The sequence below is a fragment of the Scyliorhinus canicula genome, chromosome 6 (genome assembly GCF_902713615.1).
Source record: "Scyliorhinus canicula chromosome 6, sScyCan1.1, whole genome shotgun sequence".
NCBI classification, from domain to species: Eukaryota; Metazoa; Chordata; class Chondrichthyes; order Carcharhiniformes; family Scyliorhinidae; genus Scyliorhinus; species Scyliorhinus canicula.
The window spans coordinates 78,595,047-78,608,526 of record NC_052151.1 but is presented as its reverse complement, the minus strand read 5'-3'; the positions used below and the strand labels follow the sequence as shown (position 1 = coordinate 78,608,526).

The window sequence follows — 13,480 nt, the reverse complement described above, 5'->3', positions numbered from 1 at the left end:
CTCCCTTTATCTGAAAGGCTTTTACACAAACACTGAGGTTCAGCTACCGATTTACACAATTATTTCAATTAATGTCTCTCAAAGCGTAGTTAGTTCTCACAAACCTTAGCACTACGGCACAAATCTTTCTGGCCTTCAACTCTCTGTGACTCTATTGAACAGTAATCTGTTCTGGTTCCCAGTTTCCTCTGTTCCGGTTCCCAGTTTCCTCTGTTCCGTTAACTCCAGACTTCTTGGAAACTTTCCTTCATTTCTCTAGTTCCCTTAACTAGCTGAACTTCACGTTTCCAGCATCTGTTCTCTTAACCATTACTCCAGAGCGTGACTTTTCTTCTAGCAAGACTGAGAGAGATGTTCCCTTTTAATCTTCTAAAACAAACTACTTACAGCAGAGCTGAGGGCTGCCTTCTCTTTTACTATGTATCTCCAACTACCAACAAATCAACTGAAGCTAGAACTTAAAGCATTGTTTATCCTTACAAGGGCCTCAAATTGCTAAGCAACCCCTGCTTGTTCTATTTTAATTCTTCACGCCATAACCCGCTCTAAGCACAATAGAATCAAAGTGGGAATTGAAACCAAATCCCACACATACAAATACCTTTTGTGAAACATGAACTGGCTGTTCTGGGGAGATTTGCATACGTGCAGTGCGGTCAGCGTAAGTTGAAGGTGTACCTGCGCAAGTGACCCGAGGAGTTCGAGTGAAGGCAAGCATCCAGCAGAGGGCAGCAGAGCAGAACTTCTGATTGGCTGTTCCGGGGAGATTTGCATACGTGCAGTGCGGTCAGCGTAAGTTGAAGGTGTACCTGCGCAAGTGACCCGAGGAGTTCGAGTGAAGGAAAGCATCCAGCAGAGGGCAGCAGAACAGAGCTTCTGATTGGCTATTCCGGGGAGATTTGCATACGTGCAGTGCGGTCAGCGTATGTTAAAGGTGTACCTGCGCAAGTGACCCGAGGAGTTCGAGTGAAGGCAAGCATCCAGCAGAGGGCAGCAGAGCAGAACTTTTGATTGGCTGTTCCGGGGAGATTTGCATACGTGCAGTGCGGTCAGCGTAAGTTGAAGGTGTACCTGCGCAAGTGACCCGAGGAGTTCGAGTGAAGGAAAGCATCCAGCAGAGGGCAGCAGAACAGAGATTCTGGTTGGCTATTCCAGGGAGATTTGCATACGTGCAGTGCGGTCAGCGTATGTTAAAGGTGTACCTGCGCAAGTGACCCGAGGAGTTCGAGTGAAGGCAAGCATCCAGCACAGGGCAGCAAAGAAGAGCTTCTGATTGGCCGTTCCGGGGAGATTTGCATACGTGCAGTGCGGTCAGCGTAAGTTGAAGGTGGTTTGTGAAGGGGCTGTTCTCGAGTGACAGCTTTACCCGAAACACTACTTACGTAGTCTCTCCCACCCATCCTCCTCCTCTAACCAAAAAAAAAAGTTCTGTCCGTCGGATTGCTAAACTAACAAGTCAGTAGTTGGGACGTTAGTTCAGTGGGAATGGAGGTTAGGGCAGTTGAATGTTCCTCCTGCAAACTGTGGGAGAAAAGGGTCACCTCGAGTGTCCCTGCTGACTACATCTGCGGGAAGTGCATCCAACTCCAGCTCCTCGAGAACCGCGTTAGGGAGCTGGAGCTGGATGAACTTCGGATCATTCGGGAGGCGGAGGGGGTTATTGAGAGGAGTTATAGGGAGGTAGTCACACCTCAGGTAAAAGAAGAAGGTAGATGGGTTACCGTCAGGGGAGGGAGAGGGAACCGGCAGGCAGTGCAGGTATCCCCTGTGGTCTTTCCGCCTCAATAACAAGTATACCGTTTTGGATACTGTTGCGGGGGACGACTTACCAGGGGTAAGCAATGGGGCACAGGTCTCTGGCACAGAGTCTGTCCCTGTTGCTCAGAAGCGAGAAGAGGAACAGAGCACTTGTCATTGGGGACTCCATAGTTAGAGGAACAGACAGGAGGTTCTGTGGGAACGAAAGAAACTCACGGTTGGTGTGTTGCCTCCCAGGTGCCAGGGTTCGTGATGTCTCTGATCGTGTTTTTGGGATCCTTAAGGGGGAGGGGGAGCAGCCCCAAGTTGTGGTCCACATAGGTACCAACGACATAGGTAGGAAGAGAGATGGGGATTTGAGACAGAAATTCAGGGAGTTAGGGTGCAAGCTGGGAGCTAGAACAAACAGAGTTGTTATCTCTGGGTTGTTACCTGTGCCACGTGCTAGCGAAGTGAGAAATAAGGAGAGAGAGGAGCTGAACACGTGGCTACAGGGATGGTGCAGGAGGGAGGGGTTTGGTTTCCTGGATAATTGGGGCTCATTCTGGGGTAGGTGGGACCTCTACAAACAGGATGGTCTTCACCTGAACCAGAGGGGTACCAATATCCTGGGGGGGGAGATTTGCTAGTGCTCTTCGGGGGGGGTTTAAACTAATTCAGCAGGGGGATGGGAACCTAAATTGTAGTCCCAGTGTACAGGATGTTGAGAGTAGTGAGGTCAGGGATAGGGTAAAAAGTTCGAAAGAGGGCACCGGCAAGCAAGACGCTGGTTTGAAGTGTGTCTACTTCAACGCCAGAAGCATCCAGAATAAGGTGGGTGAGCTTGCAGCATGGGTTGGTACCTGGGATCTCGATGTTGTGGCGATTTCGGAGACATGGGTAGAGCAGGGACAGGAATGGTTGTTGCAGGTTTCAGGATTTAGATGTTTCTGTAAGAACAGAGAAGATGGTAAAAGAGGGAGGGGGTGTGGCATTGTTAATCAAGGAAAGTATTACGGCGGTAGAAAGGACTCGTCTACTGAGGTAGTATGGGCCGAGGTTAGGAACAGGAGAGGAGAGGTCACCCTGTTGGGAGTTGTCTATAGACCTCCGAATAGTTCCAGAGATGTAGAGGAAAGGATAGCAAAGATGATTCTCGACATGAGCGAGAGTAACAGGGTAGTTGTTATGGGGGACTTTAACTTTCCAAATATTGACTCGAAATACTATAGTTTGAGTACTATAGATGGGTCAGTTTTTGTGCAGTGTGTGAAGGAGGGTTTTCTGACACAGTATGTAGACAGGTCAACAAGGGGCGATGCCACATTGGATTTGGTACTGGGTAATGAACCCGGCCAGGTGTTAGATTTAGATGTAGGTGAGCACTTTGTTGATAGTGATCACAATTCGGTTATGTTTACTTTAGCGATGGGCAGGGATAGGTATATACCGCAAGGCAAGAATTATAGCTGGGGGAAAGGCAATTATGATGCTATTCGGCAAGATTTAGGATGTATAGGATGGGGAAGGAAACTGCAGGGGATGGGTACAATCGAAATGTGGAGCTTTTTCAAGGAACAGCTACTGCGTGTCCTTGATAAGTATGTACCTGTCAGGCAGGGAGGAAGTTGTCGAGCAAGGGAACCGTGGATTACTAAGGATGTTGAAGCACTTGTCAAGAGGAAGAAGAAGGCTTATGTTAGGATGAGACATGAAGGCTCAGTTAGGGCACTTGAGAGTTACAAGTTAGCCAGGAAGGACATAAAGGGAGAGTTAAGAAGAGCGAGGAGAGGACACGAAAAGTCGTTGGCGGATAGGATCAAGGAAAACCCTAAGGCTTTCTATAGGTATATCAGGAACAAAAGAATGATTAGAGTAAGATTAGGGCCAATCAAGGATAGTAGTGGAAAGTTGTGTGTGGAATCAGAGGAGATAGGGGAAGCGTTAAATGGATATTTTTCGTCAGTGTTTACACTGGAGAAAGACAATGTTGTCGAAGAGAATACTCAGGTACAGTCGACCAGGCTAGATGGGATTGAGGTTCACAAGGAGGAGGTGTTAGCAATTTTGGAAAATGTAAAAATAGATAAGTCCACTGGGCCAGATGGGATTTATCCTAGGATTCTCTGGGAAGCCAGGGAGGAGATTGCAGAGCCTTTGTCCTTGATCTTTATGTTGGCTTTGTCGACAGGAATAGTGCCAGAAGACTGGAGAATAGCAAATGTTGTCCCCTTGTTCAAGAAGGGGAGTAGAGACAACCCTGGTAATTATAGACCTGTGAGCCTTACTTCGGTTGTGGGTAAAATGCTGGAAAAGGTTATAAGAGATAGGGTTTATAATCATCTTGAAAAGAACAAGTTGATTAGCGATAGTCAACACGGTTTTGTGAAGGGTAGGTCATGCCTCACAAACCTTATTGAGTTTTTTGAGAAGGTGACCAAACAGGTGGATGAGGGTAAAGCGGTTGATGTGGTGTATATAGATTTCAGTAAGGCGTTTGATAAGGTTCCCCACGGTAGGCTATTGCAGAAAATACGGAAGTATGGGATTGAAGGTGATTTAGTGGTTTGGATCAGTAATTGACTAGCTGAAAGAAGACAGAGGGTGGTGGTTGATGGCAAATGTTCATCCTGTTCAGTTACTAGTGGTGTACCGCAAAGATCTGTTTTGGGGCCACTGCTGATTGTCATTTTTATAAATGAGGGTGTAGAAGGATGGGTTAGTAAATTTGCAGATGATACAAAGGTCAGTGGAGTTGTGGATAGTGCTGAAGGATGTTATAGGTTACAGAGGGACATAGATAAGCTGCAGAGCTGGGCTGCGAGGTGGCAGATGGAGTTTAATGCGGAAAAGTGTGAGGTGGTTCACTTTGGAAGGAGTAACAGGAATGCAGAGTACTGGGCTAATGGCAAGATTCCTGGTAGTGTAGATGAACAGAGAGATCTCGGCATCCAGGTACATAAATCCCTGAAAGTTGCCACCCAGGTTAATAGGGCTGTTAAGAAGGCATATGGTGTGCTAGCCTTTATCAGTAGGGGGATTGAGTTTCGGAGCCACGAGGTCATGCTGCAGCTGTACAAAATTCTGGTGCGGCCGCACCTGGAGTACTGCGTGCAGTTCTGGTCACCACATTATAGGAAGGATGTGGAAGCTTTGGAAAGGGTTCAGAGGAGATTTACTAGGATGTTGCCTGGAATGGAGGGAAGGTCTTACGAGGAAAGGCTCAGGGACTTGAGGTTGTTTTCGTTAGGGAGGAGAAGGCTGAGAGGTGACTTAATAGAGACATATAAGATAGTCAGAGGGTTAGATAGGGTGGACAGTGAGAGTCTTTTTCCTCGGATGGTGATGACCAACACGAGGGGACATAGCTTTAAATTGAGGGGTGGTAGATATCGGACAGATGTCAGAGGCAGTTTCTTTACTCAGAGAGTAGTAGGGGTGTGGAATGCCCTGCCTGCAACAGTAGTAGACTCGCCAACTTTAAGGGCATTTAAGTGGTCACTGGATAGACATATGGATGAAAATGGAATAGTGTAGGTCAGATAGGCTTCAGATGGTTTCACAGGTCGGCGCAACATCGAGGGCCGAAGGGCCCGTACTACGCTGTAATGTTCTATGTTCTATGAATCTTGCTATATGATTATACCCATCCATGCGCAGAAACATTAAGCACATTTAAAACTATTCCTTATTTTGAATGCTTATCGATACAAATCTAAATCCCTTAAAACTACCTTTGTTTTCCAAACAATATGCAAACAAGACCAGGAGGCTGACCTGTCAGTCAGCAGTCTACCAGACTCCCAGGCACCAAGGCTCACAAACAGCTTAAGGATTTGTCCAAACAAGCCAAGAAGCAACAAAAGATGGTTGCTGCATAAATTCCTAGCTGATTCAACAGAAATGTATCCATTTACAGATCAGGACATCCCATAAGAACAGTAGCAGATATTTGTCTGAAACAATGTTAACTTTAAAGGGTGAGGAATAAATTATGTGGTAAAAATAGGAAAGAAAAACTTGCATCTATATTAAACTTTTCATGATATCAATGAATCCCAAAGTGCACTAAACCCAATGAAGTGCCTTTGAAGTCTTGTCCTGTAGTAATTTAGTAGACTAGGAAACATTGATGGTGTAAATCAACAAACCAACAGTGGAAACTATTCAAGAAGATAACAAATATCTTACTATACATGTATATTGCAATAAATACAAAAGACCCATTTCTGTGGTGATGCTGTCTAATTTAAGAGAGTAGTAAGAACCAATCTGAATGTCGGAAATAGATGTTGGAGTAGCCCATTTGACCCTAGGACATAAATAAAAGCAAATTACTGCAGATGCTGGAATCTGAAAGGCAAGACAAAATGCTGGGAAATCTCAGCAGGTCTGGCAGCATCTGTAGGGAGAGAAAAGAGCTAATGTTTCAAGTCCAATGACTCTTTGTCAAAGCCCTCAGACATAATCGGCCATTCACAAGATTATCGTTGATCTTCTACCTCAACTCCACCTTCCTGCACTGTCTCAAATCCCTTAATTCCCAGCAATGTATTGATCTTTACCTTGAATGTACTCTTGAATTCTTTAACAGATGCTGACTAACAGATGGCATAAAGTTCAATTTGGTACTGCATCCTGCTCGTGGCCATGAAACTATCATATTTTATTTAAACTTCAAGTGCAAATATCTGGACATTTAAACTAAAGTGTAGATTTTTAGGTGAGTAATCTAGCTAATCAGTGCTTTGCATTTTCCCACATTAGGCCAAAATGAATCGGGTGTAGCTGTGCACAGTGGACGAATCTATCTAATCGGTGGGTACTCCATCTGGACCAATGAACCATTAGCATGTATCCAGGTACGTGTCTATATTTATTTCCTTCTTTACATTTCTTTTAAAAGAGTACCAATTGTGGAAGGGAAAATTAATCACTTAATTTATCGATTCCATTATTGAAATTTAACTTTTTAGTAACTGTTTTTAAGAAAGTAATGCATTAATTAATTAACACGTAAAGTAAGGAATCTTAATTAAACTGGCTAAATAATCTGGCTAAGAAGAAATTCAACAACTATAATTAACTAGGTTTGTGGCTTGCTTAGTTGTGGAAGCTGCAACTTATGAGTTTGGCTAACTGATGTTTAAAGGGACACATTCTGGGTTTAGAATTTTAAAAATTCATAAGTTCATAATTGCCTGCAACAAAGTCTAGAATGAATAACTATAAAATGTGTGTGCTGTACTTGCAGCATAAAAGAAGGGAATTGCAGAAGCACGTGGGTTGAATACAATAATAATCAGAGGTTTGTTAGATGGTTGTGAACTGTGCAAAGGCTTTTCCGAGACTGAGAGAAAGCCTGTGAAGTGGCCAAAGACATCACGGACTATCGTGTGACTCAACTCTTTAAAGGGACCATGCAACAGCACAACAATATCTAACCACATAGATAACATTCCTTCCCCTTTACGTCTAAGGTCCAACACAACGAATAACTATAGTATTTTAACATAGTCATTCACACGTACACACAAGGACAGTTGTTCCATCATTACACAGTCATAATGCAGTCAACAGGGAAGACGGTCTGGTGGGCATCTATTCCGCACTGGTTGCCTGCGCACTGCAGGGATTTGATTGTTCTTGGCCTTAGATGTATTCCTAGGTTTGTCTGTGGATGTCTCTACCTTTGAAAGCATTACAGTCTCTTTTGCGGAAGAAAGCGAAGTAGCAGCAAGGGATTCTTCGGCAATCTCTGCTTCAGTAGATTGATCAGAGGTCACAGTCACATAACCGAGTTCTATGGATGGTGTTTCCACTCGAGGTAGTTCTGTCATTCATGGTACTGGAACATCGATACATGCAGATAGCAGCTGATCTATCTGTGTGTTGTCTTGACACTAACTCATCTCCAGTTTGCATGCAGTAAGAGATTGGACCAGTTTGAACCAATACAACTGCAAGAACCCACTTCTCGCTAGTGGTACAGCTGCACGCCAATACTTTCTCGCCTTGTTTAAACAAGCATCTGCTCAAATTACCTTCTCTTCTCATGATCTGCGATTGCTAAATTATATTCTATTATCTCATATACCTCCTGCGGTACGAGTAGATCAAAGGTAGTTCTCAACTTCGTCTTCATTATTAATAATGGGGAACCCTTGCAGTCATCTGTGCGTTGTTGCAGTACGTTGCCAAGAAACTGTTTAACTGGCAACATAATGAACCTTCGTCCTTAGCAGCTTTCAGTGCATGCTTCAAGGACTGGACAAACCTTTCGGCTAAACCATCATGGATGTGTGGTAAGGTGCTGCTTTTATATGTTGAATAACGCTCGTCTTTAAGTAGTCTTCAAATTCCTGAGATATAAACTTTGGACCGCTGTCGCTCACTATTTGTTCTGGTGTCCCAAATTGCTGAAAATCTCATCAAAGTTTTCAATGATTTGTTCTGCGGTCGTTGATTTCATCAGGGCCACCTTAGGCCACTTGGAATGTACATCTTCCGTGACCATGACAATGTGCCCTGCATATGGACCAGCAAAGTCAATGTGTTGTTGTTGCCAAGGCATTTTAGGCCACTCCCATGGATCCAGTGGTGGTGGTGTGTTTCTTACCCACACACGTGACTGGCACAGTACAGCTTTTTCCTCTATCTGGCCACTGTTTGCTGGCCACCAAACATAGCTCTATGTAAGTTCCTTCTCGCAAACTATACTTGAGTGTCCTTCATGTAATTGTTCCACTTCACTTTGTGGCAAAGTTGGAGGAATTATTACTCTCATCCCCCACAACGGGGGGATTGTATTGCCAACTCGAGTTTCCAGGAAATATACAACTTTAATTCATAGACACATGGAAAATAGAAACAGGATGAGGCGATTCTACCATAGAATTTGCAGTGCAGAAGGAGGCCATTCTGCCCATCGAGTCTGCACTGGCTCTTGGAAAGAGCATCTTACCCAAACACGCACCTGCACCCTATTCCCATAACCCAGCAACCCCACCCAACACTAAGGGCCATTTTGGACACTAAGGACAATTTAGCATGGTCAATCCACCTAACCTGCACATCTTTGGTCTGTGGGAGGAAACCGGCGCACCTGGAGGAAACCCACACCGCACGGGGAGATTGTGCAGACTCCGCACAGTGAACCAAGCCGGGAATCGAACCTGGGACCCTGGAGCTGTGAATTAATTGTTCTAACCACAAAGCTACCGTGCTGCCCCGCCTTTGAGCCTGCTCCGCCATTCATTATGATCATGGCTGATCATCAGGTTCAATACTCTGATCCACATTTGCCCCTCATTTCCCTTGATCTCTTTAGCTCCAAGAGCTGTATCTAATTCCATCTTGATATTACACAACATTTTGGCCTCAACTACTTTTTGTGGTAGGGAATTCCACAGATTCACCACTCTCTGGATAAAGAAATTTCTCCTCTCCTCGGTCCTAAGAGGTTTACTTACCCCTTAAACTATGGCCCCTGGTTCTGGACTCCCCCACTATCGGGAACCTTCTTTCTGAATCCACGCTGCCTAATCCTGATAGAATTTGATACGTTTCTATGAGATCCCCTCTCACTCTTCTCAACGCCAATGAATACAATCCAAACTGAATTAGTCTCTCCTCAGATGACCGTCTCACCATCCCAGGATTCAGCCTGGTAAACCTTCACTGTACTCTCTCCACAGCAAGAACATCCTTCCCCAGATAAGGAATCCAAAACTGCACACAATACTCCAGGTGTAACCTCACCAATGCCCTAAAATATTCCTATACTCAAACCCCCTCGCTATGAAGGCCAATATTCCATTTGCCTTCTTTACTGCCTAACTCTGCATTTATTTTCAGCAACTAATGCACGAGGATACCAAGTTCTCGCTGAGTATCCACCTCTCTCAATTTACACCCATTCAAATAATTGTTCTTCCTATTTTTTTCTACCGAAGCGGATAACCTCACATTTATCCACATTATTCTGCATCTGCCATGCATTTGCCAACTCACTCAGCCTGTCCAAATCACAACAATTAATTGATTGATATTGATTATCACATGTACCGAAGTACAGTGAAAAGTATTTTTCTATGGCCATGGGAATGTACATAGTAGACAAAAGAATAATCAACAGAATACATTGACAATGGTACATCAACAAATAGTGATTGGTTACAGTGCGGAACAAGGGTCAAACAAGAGCCGCATAGGGCATTGTGAATAATGAAGCATCTCTACATCCTCCTCACAGCACATCTTCCCACCCAACTTTGCATCATCTGCAAATTTGGAGAAAATATATTTAGTTCCCTCATCAAAATCATTAATATATCATGTGAACAGTTGGGGTCCTAGCTCGGATCCCTGCGGCGGCCCACTAGTCACTGCCTGCCAATCAGAAAAAGACCCATTTATTCCATTTTTTTGCTTCCAGTGTGCGAACAAGCTTTCTATCTGTCTGAAGGGACTACACGCCATCCCATGAGCTTTAACTTTACATAGTAATCTGTCATGTGATACTTTGTTGATAGTCTTCTGAAAGTCTAAATAAACCACATCCACCGGTTCTCCCTCGTCAACTCTACTAGTTACATTTTCAAAGAATTCTAGTAGATTTGTCAAGCATGATTTTCCTTTTGTAAATATATGCTGAATTTGTCTGATTATACCAATGCTTTCCAAATACTGTGCTATGAAATCCTTGATGATGGACTCTAGAACCTTCCGTACTACCGATATTAGGCTCACCTGTATATAGTTTCCTGTTTTCTCTCCCCTCACTTTTTGAATAGCTGGGTTATAGCAGCTACCCTGCAATCTGTAGGAACCATTCCAGAGTCCAAAGAATTTTAGAAAATAACCACCAATTGATCTACTATTTCTAGGGCCACTTCCTTAAATACTCTGGGATGAAGATTATCAGGCCCTGGAAATTTATCCACCTTCAATCACATTAATTTTCCCCAAACCATTTCTCTACTAATACTAATTTCCTTCAGCTCCTCACTGAAACGAGAGTTACTCAGAACTCCCAGTACATTATTCATGCCTTCCTTTGAGAAGACAGAAGCAAAATACGAATTAGTTCCTCAGCCATTTCTTTGTCCATATTATAAATTCCCCCGTTTCTGACCTACATTAGATTTTACATCAGTCTTTTTCTCTTTACATACCTATAGAAACTTTTACAGTTAGTTTCCCGCTAGCTTAATTTCATATTGTATTTTCCCCTTCTTAATCAATCCCTTGGTCCGCCTTTGCTGAATTTAAAACTGTTCCCAATCCTCAGGTCTTTTGCTTTTCTTTGCTAATTTGTATGCAACTTTGTTGAATCTCATACCATCTATAATTTCCCTTTTAAACCATGATTTGGCCACAGTTCCCTTTCTACTCTTCTGCCAAATAGGAATATACATCTTTTGGAGTTCATCTATTCATTCCTGAAGTACCTGCCATTGCCTGTCCACTGTCCTTCCTTTTAGGAATGTTTCCCAGTCCATCATAGCCAACCCATGCCTCATACCATCATAGTTACCTTTATTGAGATTCAGGACCCTAGTCTCAGAATCAACTATCTCACTATCCACCTTGATAAAGAATTCTATCATATTATGGTCGCTCATCCCAAAGGGTTCTCTCACAACTAGATTGCCAACTATTCATTTCTCATTGCACAACACCCAGTCCGATATGGCCTGTTCACTTCTTGGTTCCTCATCATATTGGTCCAGAAAACCATCCCGTATACAATCCAGAAATTATTCCTCTATTGTACTCTGACTAATTTGACTCACCCATATGCAGATTAAAGTCAGCCATAATCACAGATGTTCCTTTATCTCATGTATCTCTGATTTCCTGTCTAATGCTATTCCCAACATTACCATTGCAGTTTGGTAGTCTGAATTTGTTTTGCTCCTTGGTGTTCTTAACTCGACCACATTATCTGTACTAATATCTTTTCTCAATATTGTATCAACATCTTCTTTAATCAACTATGCAACTCCAGACTTCTGGTGGCGGCTATGAGGGAGTAAGTCGCACATTTAGTCGCTCTCGCTCCGGTCGGACTTTTGGACCTTTTTCCTTGACGTTTTTGTACTTTTGAGCACTGGATCTGAAGGCATAGGCACTCAGGCACTGACTCCAGATGTAGGTGTATGGAATTAAGGAGCAGAAAGAATCTTAAACAGTGGAAGAAATGGGCAAACAAGGGCAGTGCATAAGCTGCTGCGGAGGACAATATGGCCAATGTCCAGACCCCGGTGCAGACAGCCCAGCCAACAACGGAGCATCTGCTGAAGGTCAATCAAGAGGGCTTCACCACGCTGAAATGGGACAGTTTAGACCCGATCCAGAAATCAATCGAGCGCCTGGAGCACAGGCTGGATGCCCAGGATCTGACGATCCAGAAGCTGGAGAAGGCGCTGGAGGAGCAGGAGGATCACCAAATGGTGGAGGTGGAGATGGGGAGGCTGAAAGACCAACAAAAAAAGCTTCTGGAAAAGGTGGAGGACCTGGGAATTGGGTCCAGTCGGCAGAATTTAAGAATCGTTGGTCTCCTGGAGGGGGCTGAGGGAGTGGATGCCGCCGTATATGTGGCGGACATGTTCCAGAAGCTGTTGGGGAATGATGTCTTCCCGCGCCCGTTGGAGGTGGACAGGGCGTACAGAGCCGCGAGCAGCAGCGATGGTGGTCAGGTTTCACAGGTTGCTGGACAAGGAGCGGGTGCTACAGTGGGCCAAGCGCAGGCGGAGCTGCAATTGGAACAATAGTGTCTTGCGCATCTACCAGGTCCTGAGCGTGGAGGTAGCCAGAAGGAGGGCAGGCTACAGGCAAGTCAAAGAGATTTTGTTTAAGAAGCAGGTGAAGTTTTGGCTGCTATACCCGGCGTGCCTTTGGGTCACACACGATGGACAGCACCGTTATTTTGAGGAGCCCGAGGACGCAATGGACTTCGCCAAGAGAGAAGGGCTGGTGCCGAACTGAGGTCTTTTGGGCTTAAGTTAAAAAGTTACTAAGCAATGTTTACATGTTTTTCTTGTTTCCTGTTTTTTTCTTCTATATTCGCGTTTTAAGGTATTTGGTGCTGGGGGCTTTTTGTGTTCTGATCGGGTTGGTTGGAAGTGCCCATTACTTATTTTGTATTACTTGAATTGCACTAGCATCGGGGTTTTCTTTGTTTCTTGTTTTTTTTTTCAGAGCAATTGCTCAAGGATGGCTGGTTTGGGGAAGTGGTGTCGATGGGCGGGGGGTATGGGTCAGAGGGAACAATAGGTGGGAGACTTGTTGGCGCCTGGGTCGAGAGTCACCAGGCTAGCTGGGTGAGCTGGTCTACGGAAGCCAGGTAGGGGGTGTGTATATAGTTAGTTTAGGACAGGGGTTAGGTTACAGGGTGTTGTTGCTAGGGGGGGGAAGGGGGATAGTTGATCTGCTGATGAGCGAGGGACTTGAGTTTGGTAACATGGAGGAGGTCGGTGGTGGGGGCTGCCAGGAGGCGGGCCAGGGGAAGTGCAACACAGGGGCTAGGAGCGGCCCCAAGAAAGGAGATGGCTGATCGGTGAGGGGGGGGGCACTGTGCCCCCCAACCAGGCTGATCACCTGGAACGTTGGAGGGTTAAACGGGCCGGTAAAGAGGGCACATGTGTTCGCACATCTGAGGGCGCTGAAGGTGGACGTAATAATGCTTCAGGAGACTGAAAGTAGCTGACCAGGTCAGATTAAGGAAAGGCTGGATTAG

At 44.7% G+C, this 13,480-nt stretch overlaps 1 protein-coding gene across 3 annotated transcripts in view; it reads left to right on the top strand.

Annotated features, from left to right (window-relative positions):
* klhl32 (kelch-like family member 32) overlaps nt 1-13,480 on the top strand; it is a 385,844-nt gene that overhangs the window by 366,325 nt on the left and 6,039 nt on the right. For all 3 annotated transcript variants that reach the window (XM_038799548.1, XM_038799547.1, XM_038799549.1), the window contains one exon: nt 6,505-6,599. In XM_038799548.1, coding sequence (XP_038655476.1) covers nt 6,505-6,599 — 95 coding nt within the window. The remainder of the gene's footprint in view (nt 1-6,504; nt 6,600-13,480) is intronic.